Source organism: Chelonoidis abingdonii, chromosome 3 (genome assembly GCF_003597395.2).
Source record: "Chelonoidis abingdonii isolate Lonesome George chromosome 3, CheloAbing_2.0, whole genome shotgun sequence".
Taxonomy (NCBI): domain Eukaryota; kingdom Metazoa; phylum Chordata; order Testudines; family Testudinidae; genus Chelonoidis; species Chelonoidis abingdonii.
The window spans coordinates 104,346,508-104,357,951 of NC_133771.1; the positions used below are offsets into that span (position 1 = coordinate 104,346,508).

The 11,444-nt window shown below is 45.8% G+C and overlaps 1 protein-coding gene across 4 annotated transcripts in view; it reads right to left on the reverse strand.

The window, feature by feature from the left end:
* Positions 1-3,484: 3,484 nt before the first annotated feature.
* The window catches only part of MED23 (mediator complex subunit 23), a 59,655-nt gene continuing 51,695 nt past the window's right edge, over positions 3,485-11,444 (reverse strand). For all 4 annotated transcript variants that reach the window (XR_012655535.1, XM_032800766.2, XM_032800765.2 and 1 more), the window contains 3 exons: positions 10,914-11,034; positions 6,209-6,340; positions 3,485-5,200 (listed from right to left, as the gene is read on the reverse strand). Coding sequence is in view for 3 of the 4 variants with exons in the window: in XM_032800766.2 (XP_032656657.1) it covers positions 5,042-5,200; positions 6,209-6,340; positions 10,914-11,034 (412 nt within the window). In the remaining variant the exon portion in view is untranslated. The remainder of the gene's footprint in view (positions 5,201-6,208; positions 6,341-10,913; positions 11,035-11,444) is intronic.

Genomic DNA, 11,444 nt, shown 5'->3' on the forward strand with positions numbered 1-11,444 from the left:
ATACTTACGTAAGGAAATAATTCTTGGCGTTTGCCTTGGGACGATAGATAATACATCTGCCAAGTTTTTTGTAAGCACCCGTGATTTCGTCAATTGGTTACTTGGCACATGGGGATAACAGTGGAGGGAATTGCCTGCCCTTGGACGCAAGTATAGAGGCTATCGGGTAACCCCGTATGATAGAACATGTGAGGTTTTTCTCACAGTTATTTTAAATTTCGAGCCTTGAAAAACTTTTTGTAATTCTTCTCTCGCTAAGCAAGCTGCAACAATTTAAATTAGCCTTCCCATCCATCTAGGGTCGTGCTGTTGTACCCTTAATGGGTTTTTTTTCAGTATAGCTAGTCGTCCTAAGGCGCACTTCATTCCTGGCTGTGGAGATCTGACCAAAATGTGTGTGTGAAATTGGATTTAGAGCCATCAAAAGATAATGTTTGCCCTACCAGCTGGGTTTGACTTGTCACGTAAAGCTGAAAAGGCTCTCTTGTCCCATAAACAGTTCCTGAGTCATTCTCGCTGTCTTAGCTAGGTGGGAGATTACTAGTCCAGTAGGAGTTTGAGTATTTTAAACTCATAAACATGTATCAGGTTAGGATATGTCTCTTTGAGCGTTGTATGCAAAGCTCATTAGCAGGCTATCTGAGGTTGTACCAACCCCTAGTACCACGCGATTGGAGCATTGCTACCTGGCCCTGTTTGGCCGCAACGTGGTCGGAGTCACAGGCAAGCGTGACCCCGTCTCCTCGGCTGGGCGGGCCACCCAAACGCTGCCTGCCGCTGGACCCCCATAGGCTGGGTCCGCATGGTACCTGGATCTTGCCACACGAGTTCTCCTGTCCGGCCCCATTTCCGGGGCAAGCTGCCCCCCTATTGGATACTTTTGGGTTTTTTTATCTTAAACCACACCAAGGTTACAGGTACACATTCTCATCTACCACACCCATTGTTCAAAGTCTTCACCATTGGTTCTGGCAGAATACAAGTAGGCCCAGGCCTTTCTAACTACTCCTGTACGGATGTGAGACCCCCAACTGGTCAGCCTATATTTCACCCTCAGTTCCCTATGGCCACCTACCGTGCGGCTGATTCTTTAGTGTTGTGGTTTTCCTCAGTAGAGGCCGTAAGCACGTGCCCGCGGGTATGTATGATTATTTGTTTGTGCTTGGTTACGCCCCCATGGCGCGTGTTCGACCGCCCATCCTTGCGCCTGTCTAGTTGCTTGTATAGAGGGAGACCCTGCGCCTGCTCGGCACAGTCTAGTCCTCTCGATTGCGCGTAGAGGTCTGTGACCCTTCCAGTCCATCAGCAACATTCCTGGTTCAGCTTCTGCTAGCACTGTCTCCCTACACTTTTTCAGCAAACACCCAACCACACTCTGTCCATGATCCCCATAAGTGTGAGACCTCCCTAGTCAACTTCTCCTGCCTTTGTAGTAGAGTTGTCCTTGGCCGCGCTTGCAGCAGAATGGCAGCTCCAGAAGTGCCATAATATACATAGGTAAGACCCGAGGGAACTGTGATTGGGGAAGGTGGCTTTGCGACTGTAGCGACCTATTTCCATGCCTCCCTTCTCTCAGCAATATCCTGGCAGTTTAGTCACTAGTGTCAATTTGGGCAGCTCTGCTGCTTCTTCAAGACAGCTGTGGACTGGTGCAGTGTGCTGTCTGGGTTTCTCCTGCTCGAGTGATCTCCATCGATCCTAGTTTCAACCCTAGATGACCCCCACTCCTGCGCCTGTTTTTCTTAGTTATTCTCCAGCCTTTCAGTTATCCCGGGGCCAGTTGGCGCTCCTCCTGCAAGGCTCGGGGAGTGCCAGTTTTAATGTGGCATGGCTTCTGGCTGCCTGCTCCTGCATTTCCGACAGTAAAGAATCCTGGAGCTCCGGGGGACAGTGTGCCCAGAGTCCAACGTTGCTCAGTCCAACCGAGCAGCCTGCGACCCCAAGGACGTCGTGCCCTTGGAGCACACAGGGCGCGATGTGAGGACGCTTCCCGACCTGGACTCCAGAGCTCCTGTACGGGCCAGCTAGGCTGACACTGACTCCGACTTGGAGCTGCAAGGCTGGGCTAGCTGCCCACAAAACCCCAGGGACAACCCTGGCCTGTGGCTGCCGGACCCAGAGCTTGAGGCCAAGAGGCCTGCCCCGGCTCCCAACGCTCTGGAGGGCTGTCTGAAGGCCCCTCACTTGATCCCCCAGATTCCCACTACGTGGGCAAGCCAAACAGCCCAAACCGACTCCCCACCACATGAAGGTAGTGGCACTCAGCCGACCCCTTCATGCCAGATCGCTGGAAATGGGCGCTGCAGGCTGGACTCGCAGGCTTCAATACGCACAGAGCCTTGTGAAGCACAATTACCTGATGCTGCGTGGTGCAGCGGGGTAGGGTGGTGCTCAACGAGACCAGAGCTCCATATCCGGCCTTGGCGCTGACTGGCGATGAGCATGTAGCCTGACAGTTGGAGGGTTAGTTTACAATGGCAGTCTGTTCGGAAGACCTGCGCCGAAGAAGAGAAGTACCGAACCAAGAGGAAAACAATCAGTCTTTGTGATTGGATACTTTTAATCTCTTTTTTTTAACCACTCAGTGGTCTAACAAAAGAAACTGAGTTATGTTTGCCTTACGCCTATTTGCCTACTTGACTCGAGATGGTCTAGTTAGAAGTTCGGCTTTTTTGCTCATTCCTATTGTTAAATGACTACACGCGAGCGTTAGTTGTTGAACAAAATTTCAGCTACTGCGTCTGATCGCAAGATTTTAAAGGAAAGGTGAGACCTCAGCTGCAAGCCAATGCAGAGCATGGGTTAATGTTAATCGTGTGGCAAACAAGAAAGCGTTTGAATAATCAGTAAGTGCAGCAGTGAAGAAGGGCCTATGCATAAGAATTGAGAAGATTTTCGGATGTAGAGGCAGATCGTGGAGCAATGGTACGGTTATCCAGCCAGTTATGCACCCACCTTAAAGTAGCCCCATCTAAACTGTATTTGCCTAGTTTATCAATAAGAATATCATGCGAGACCGTATCAAATGCCTTACTAAAGTCTAAATATAGCACATCCACCACTTCTCCATCATCTACAAGACTCGTTATCCTATCAAAGAAAGCTATCAGATTGGTTTGACACGATTTGCTCTTTACAAATCCATGCTGGTTATTCCCTATCACCTTACCACCTTCCAAGTGTTTACAGATGATTTCCTTAATTACTTGCGCCATTATCTATGCTAGGTGTTGACTATGCACACTGATATGAAGAATTCTTTCTACTGAATAAATACTATTTTTATAGCACCAGGGCTTTTAGCAGGAGGTGCGCATGAGGCCTAACCTTACTAAACTTGTGAGTTCTGTGGAAATCATGGTCTGAGATGGTATTGTTGTAGAACTGAAGATTTAGGACAGAGGAGTTAATTAGAACATCTAAATCTATTCTTAAACTGAAGAGCATGGCAAATAAATAATAAGACATAAGATGGCAAACAATATTACCATAAACTTCAAGGGTTTTTTTTAATTAAAAAATTCTTTAAAGATGTCAAATATGATCAATATTTTACAAATCTTAATTGAGACTATTTCCACTTTTGTCATCTAGTCCCACTTGGTAAACAACTGACAGTACAAATACACAAATAACGTTTGAAGTAGTGGATTACACAAACCTAAAATAAAGCTAAGATATGATAAAAATCCATCTGTGACTGACTGGTAAAAATTACACCATTTCCCAACTCGGGAAAATAAATATCAACCAGCAAATCTTAATTGAATCCACAGATTTTAAACACAGTTTCATTTTAGATGGTCTTTGGCTAATAATCTAGCAGTCTGTTAGTTCGTGCCAAATTAAAGCCACTGCTCATCTATTTACTCTAACGAAGACATCAGTAAATTCCCTACTTTACAAGAGTCATCCACAGTCTCTAAAGAGTCTGAGGCCTGGCCCACATTACAAACCTACACTGGTGTAACTACATTGCTCAAGGGTGTGAAAAATCCACTCCCCTGAGTAACGTAGTCATACCAACCTAACCCCCAGTGTATACAGTGCTGTCAACGGGGGGTGGCTTCTCCTGTTGACATAACTACCACCTCTCATGCAGGTGGATTAGCTATGCCGACACAAGATGCTCTCCTGTCGGTGTAGCAGTGTCTTCACATACTGCTACAGTGCTGTATGTGCAGACAAGTCCTAACTCCCCAGCTGAAGAAAGCATTTAAATACATCCTTAAATTTCATCAGATATGCAAGTCCCATTGACTTACATCACTGGAACTTAAGCATGTAGTTAAGCACCCTCCCTGTGGGATTAAACTTGTTCGTATAATCAAAGATCAAGAACATTAATTCTCCCCTCTCAATCTCTTCATGAGCAGGAGGTCAACTAACTGACTGTGCTGCCTCTGCTCATGTTGGATGGTACCTTATTACATGGGTAGCCCCACTGACTTCAAAAAGGCAGTACTCAAGAGGAGTGAGGTTATCAGTATCTGTGCCCTAGTGATCAAGTAGACAGTACTGGTGAATTACAATTGAAGTGACCATCTTTATGTTTAGTCAATGGATTAACATTCGAACCCAGGGTTTGGAGAGAGAATCTGGCTGACATTTAGGATTAACGTTTTCATTTAAAAGAAAACTAGGTTTTTACACACCACCATGCTAGGCACCTCTGAAAAAAGCTCATATAGACAGATAGAAAGAAGGAAAACTATGATGGCTTGAAGAGGGGTACGGAGCTGCTTTACAAAATAGTTATCTTCTCATACGTCCACAAATGCCACTGCTTGCAGCATACCTTTGACCAGTTCAACACATACCTTATCTAGTCTCTGATATAAAGAGACAGGAAGAGTGGCGTGCAGGTTATGCAAAAACTGATTCACCACACAAATCAAAATGAAGCAGCAGGCTGGAGATGGTTCTCTTCCCTTGTTACACAATGTCACCAAGTTCAGACCAAAGAGAGTTTCATCCTGGTCAATAGAAGAGAGTCTTCACATAGACACCGGTGTGATGTCCTGTTCTATTGTGTTACTGGCTAAGCAACATTAACAGGCACTTGGCTAGGCTGTGGTGCTGGAGACCCGCTGTTGATGGATTGCTGAGGAATGGCAGCCGGTTCCATTTTGCTGATATGCGTTATGAAACGTAGACGGAGTTTCAAAGACGGCCTTAAATTGCAAATAATTTTCTCTACCTATAAAAAAACAAAACAAAAAAGACCCCTCAGGATGCATCTACACTGCGGCTGAGAGTATGCTTCCCAGTGCAGGCAAATGGACATGCACAAGCTCTTCTCAAGCTAATGCACTAAACACAGCAATATAGCTGGGGGATAGCAAGAGCAGCGGCTTGGGCTAGCCACTCAAGTACATTCTCGGGGGGCTGGGCAGGTTTGTGCTCAGGCAACTCACTTGAGCAGCCACTTGTGCTACCCTGGCTACACTGGTTGTCCATCCATCTTCCCACACTGGGAAGTATGTTCCCAGCTGCCGTTTAGACGTACCCACAAAAGTATTATCAAAACAAAGTAATTTGACACATTTTAATGCAAGAGAAGAATGATACCCTAGAACAGTACGGCAAGACAGATTTATCATAAACGCAACCTAAATGAATCCCTGAAACTTGTCCGTTCTCATCTCAAAACCTCCTCTGTCTAGGACTCAACCAAAGCCGTGCAAAATGCATTCAGGAAACATAACACGTATCTGGACTTTGCACTTTATTACAAAATAGAAACCTGGATCAGGTTTCAGCAAAAGATTCAATAAAGTTCAAGAACCTTTTTGGTGAACATGAGATGATTTATGCTTTTGCAACAAAATCAGATGAAATTTGGTTATTTAATTTGAACCCAAAGCTCAAAGTTAAACTCAGAAGGTGTAGATTGAAATAGCACAAAAATCTAAACATAAATGCTTATGATGTTTATATAGCAACAGTCCTGCTGCCATCTCATAAAGAAAATCAAACTCTAGTCACAATTTCCCTGTGGTCTGAAATTTGTCTCCAAATCTGGCATACAGCTTTTAACTATGAAAAACTGTGCCGGTAATTGATTGGGAACGTACATAGACTGATCAGCTCTGAAAGGTTTTGTGATCCTTTTACATTTAAGATCATACACAAAAAGAGATCATGGTAAAAATTGTTATACTAAATGTAACCTTGCTTTTAGCTTCAAAGTATATTGTTCGCTTACTTGATCTTTCACACTGTCCCCAGTAAACATGTACTTCATATGATACAAGAAATCACATATGGGATCCATGTAGTTCAGATGTGTACTGCACTGGTCCACATCCAGAAGCATTTCATAAAACGCCACCCCAATCTGTTTTCATACATAAAAACCAAACGAAAATAAAAAGTTTAACACATTTGCTGTCTGGATTTACATGCTATAATTTTAAGTTTACTCTTTTGTGAAGGAGAAATACATTTATTATGTGCATCTTCTACTTATCTGATCTTCCTGTTAAACGTTTGCTTTCTTGTGAAAGAAGGCTGACAACTCTAAGGTTATGTCTACAGTATGAACCAGCAATGTGATTCTCCTGCTCATGTACATATGCTCAAGTAGGCTCTCATTGAGCTAGCACGAGTACAAAGAGCAGTGTGGCCATGGTTGCACAGGAAGCAGCAGTACAGGCACGGTTGTGCCGAATACATATCAACCCGTTTCAGGTGGGTTTGTACTAGGCCCCGCCTATATGGCCCCACCTGTGGTATCATAGCTGCACTGCTATTTGTACTCGTACTAACTCGATGAGAGCCAGCATGAGTATGCGTGCATGAGCAAGGGAATCACCTCCCAGCTCATAGCATACGTGTAGCCTATCTAGCCCCAAGGTGCCTCACTTTGGAAATTACAATAATTTAATAACCTTCCAAAAATCTGAATTATGGTCCTTTTATTTATGTAGTTTGAAACACAATGCTTTTAATCAATCAGCTTCTTACTAGGTTGAGTCAGCAAACTATTCCTCTTCAGCAAAGTACTAAGCACACACTTAAGTCTCATTGACTGAAACAGACTTAAGCATGTGTTTATGGGATTTGCTGGACTCCTAGTGAGAGTGCTACGCCAGTATCGAAAAAGATTTTAAAGTCTCCAATTAGTTGATGGGCATAAACTAATGCTAATTAATGCACAGCGGTACCTAAAGCTGGGTTTGTTTGGTTTGTTGGTTTGTTTGTTTAATATATTCTTTTAACTGTTCATGAATTCTCCATGAACAGATCATGATTTGAAAGAATGTTTGTTTGTATTTAATAAACAAATGTTTTGTGCAAACATGTTTCAGCCTAGGGGTATTTAACATTTGATCTCTACGATTAGTCACCTAAGTCAAGAGGTATTTGTTTCCTATTTGAGAGGCAGAGGATAAAGTGAATATGTCATCAGGACTTTGATTCTCTCAGGAACAGAGTGAGAATTTTATGGAGAAGTAATGAGGTGGTCAGTGGACTAAAGCAACTAAGACATTTTAAGTTTTTTCCCTTTACTTTTCTCGAAGAGCATTATATTTTTGTTCTGCACGTGGAATACAGATATACAAAAATCTTTCTTCCCTCAGGAAGAAAATAGAAAGAAGCCACTGGAGGCAATATTTTGTGGCTGTTTACAGTATACAGGACTCAGAAGTGTGCTAGGCACTTTATAGAAATGTATAAAAAGATGCTCTTTTCTGCGCTGAATAGTTTATTTTTCTTCTTTTTTATTCTTCAATCTTTTTGCTGTAAGGTTTAGGAAATCAGTGCTGGCATATGATGGAATTTGTTGCAGTGTTGTCTTTCTATTGTGATATGTGTAATTATTTAAAGAAACGTTAAGGGCTGCCTGAAACATAGAATATGCATTTTTTGTGGTTTTGTAAGTCTAAAGAAATAAAATTAAACCCAAGAGTCAGCATAAGGTAATAGGTGATGGTGATAAAGATCTTAAGATCCACAGCACAGACCTCTACCAGTTGAGATAACAGAATAAGTCAGTTTGCTAGACCAGCCACTAGAGGGAGATAAGATACATACTATTACCTGACAACAGAGGAATGTAAAGACTCAGGATTCCTGAGTTAAATTCCAAATTCTGGAGATGAGTATTCTCTAGCAGTTAAAGACCTCTCTCCTCCTGTGTCCCCAGGCTGTTTGGCCCACCTCTGTTCCTATTCATTCCCCTGTTTGTGTCTATATACTCCGCCCTCACTCTTTTCTCCTCCTTCCCCATTGCTGCTATTTACCCCACCAGCTCCTGTCATCAACCCCTGGCTCCTATCCCCTTCTGCTGTCCTCCTCATCCTCTGGGTCCTGCAATTCCCTAGTTCTCTCTTTCTCTCTGTCCTACCCCTCCTGCAATCCAGTCAGGGTAGATCTTCCTAATTCTCCATGCTGCTGGGGTACCACCAAGGGGAGCACTGAGAATCTTCAGAGATTTTTGCTGCTACACCAGGGGCGGGCAAACTTTTTGTCCTGAGGGCCGCATCAGGTTTCGGAAATTGTATGGAGGGCCAGCTAGGGAAGGGAGTCATCGCCCGGCCCCCGCCTCCTATCAGGGGCAGCTCCAGGCCCCAGCACCTCAAGCGCGTGCTTTGGGCAGCATGCTGCGGGGGGCGCTCTGCCAGTGGCCGGGAGGGCGGCAGGCAGGGTGCCTTCCGTGGCATGCCTGCGGAGGGTTTGCTGGTCCCGCGGTTCTGGTGGACCTCCCGCAGGCGTGCCTGAGGGAGGTCCACCAGAGCCGCGAGACCGGCGACTGGCAGAGCACCCCCCACAGCATGCTGCTGTGCTTTGGGTGGCGAAATGTCTAGAGCCGCCCCTGCCTCCTATCCGCCCCATCCAACCCTCCCCTCTCCTTCCTGACTGCCCCCCTGGGACTCCTGCCCCATCCACAACTCCGCCACTGTCTGTCCCCTGACCACCTCCGGAACCCCCACTCTTAACTGCCCCCCACCACCCATCCAACCCCTCCTCTCATTCCTGATGGCCTCCCCGGGACCCCTGTCCCATCCAACCACCCCCTCCTTCCTGACTGCCCCACCCTGGGACACCTGCCACCATTCAACCCTGTTCCCTGCGCTCTGACCGCTCCAACCCCAACCACACGCCCGCCCCCTGTCTACCACCCTCAACTCCCCTGCCCTCCATCCAACCCCTCCTGCTTCCTGCTCCCTTACCGCGCTGCCTGGAGCACTGGTGGTTGGCGACACTACAGCCATGCTGCCCAGCTGGAGCCAGGCCACGCTGCCACCACCGCGCAGCACAGAGCACTGGGTCAAGCGAGGCACTGCAGCTGTGCTGCCCCAGGAGCTCCCAGTCCCGCCGCTCAGAGTATTGTGCCAGTGGCGGGGTGCATTGAGGCTCCGGGAGAGGGGAGAACAGCAGGGGAGGGGTTAGAGGTAGCCTCCCGGCCCAGGAGCTCAGGGGCCGGACAGGAGGGTCCTGTGGGCCATCATAGTTTGCCCACCTCTGTGCTACCTGCTAATAAGTCTCTACTCAGCACGTCAAAACAGGGACTTTTCAGGGGCTTATAACTTGGCCAAATTTGAGAAAAATTTCACATGGATGGCAAGATGCATCCATGACACTTAGGTGACTCCCCTGGTAAATTTCAAGCATTTACTCCAAAACATGAAAGTAATGAAACAATGGCAAGATTTATACATTTTTAAAATTAGAAATGTGTACAGTGGAACCATTTTAAGTAAAACTTTACAAAAATATTCCACCTGAGGCAGATACCCATCACCAAAAATTTTAACTTGAAAGGCTGAAGTTTGGCAAAGTTGTACACACCTGAAAAAGGGTCTTATTATTAGGTCCCTACCATATCCATGGCCACGAAAAACACAACACGGACAATGAAATCCAGTCTCCCTCTGGGAAATCTGGTCTTTTTTGTGCTTTTAACCTCTACTATACCGATTTCACAGAGGGTCCTAACCAAAAGGGGAGTTACAGGGAGGTCAAAAGGTTATTTTAGGGGGGTCATGGTATTGTCACCCTGACTTCTGCTCTGCCTTCAGAGCTGGGCGGCTGTTTTCCGGATGCCCAGCTCTGAAGGCAGCACCCCACCGATGCAGCGCAGAAGGGTGGCAATACCATATCATGCTACTCTTACTTCTGCTCTTCTGCCTTCAGAGCTGGGCCCCCGGAGCGTGGCGGCTGCTGACTGAGACCCAGCTCTGCAGGCAGCAGCCTAGAAGTAAGGGAGGCAACACTGTAACGTGCCATCCTTCCTTCTGTGCTGCTGCTGGCAGTGACACTGCCTTCAGAGCTGGGCTCCCAGCCAGCAGCCATCACTCTCCAGGTACCCAGTTCTGAAGGCTGTACCAACACCAGGAGCAGTGTAGAAGTAAGGGTAGCAGTACCGCAACCCCCCCTACAATAACTCTGCACCTCCCCCCCCATCCCCCAACAACTCCTTTTTGGGCCAGGACCCCTACAATTACAACACTGTGAAATTTCAGATTTAAATAGCTGAAATCATGAAATTTATGATTTTTAAAATCCTATGATCGTGAAATTGACCAAAATGGACCATGAATTTGGTAGGGCCTTACCAAAGGAGAGCATTGGGCAACCTTAACTAAAGGCTTAACTAGCGCAACCAGTCCTTCTACAATTTATTATGCATGCATTGCAAGAGTGATCAAGTGTGTGTATGTATTTGACCTGATGTTTAATTACTTTAAATGCTAAGTTCATTGTATATTAAAAAGTAATAAATTTTCAATAAGCTGGTGGGTTCGCTCCCTTCCAGTAGCAAGCTCCATGAAAGCACAGGGTTCTGTTCACACAGAGCTCATTGCAGGACTGAGGCTTTAATTTCAAAGATTTCCCCCTGCTTTTGAGTTTCAAAGACCAGACAGAATTAGACTATAAAAGTCAGGACAAGAGCTATATTTTACCTCTATCATACATCGTGTCCTCTCTTGCTGAAACCGCTGTAGAAAAGGACCAACAAGGTGGTAAACATAAAGTAACTGGAATTCTGTCTTCACTATGGGTATCAAGACTTCAGTGAGGAATCTGCAGTATTTCAAACAGGACACATCACTATTTTGTACATTTATCTTATGTTAAAGTAGTCATGCCACCAAAATCAACATCATTTTTCAACATTCAATATGATAGTAACTCATCAGGCTCAGACATTCATGACTGCATTTGGGGTTTTCTCGCTCTACCTCAGACGGGTTGGGAGTGACAGCATTTTACTATGGTGGAAATACTGTCAAAGTGTTTCATCCTCCCCTAAAATCCAAACTTGAGTGTAGGTGTGCGCGCGTCCGCGGCACGTTCGTCGGAAAAGAATTTTGCCCGCAGCAACACCCACGGCGGTCCAGGCCGCCCCCTGGCGTGGCTGCTTGCGGCACGTTATATAGGCCCCTGCCTGAACCCGGCTCGCTCCTCAGTTCTGTCTTACCGCCACGTGTCGG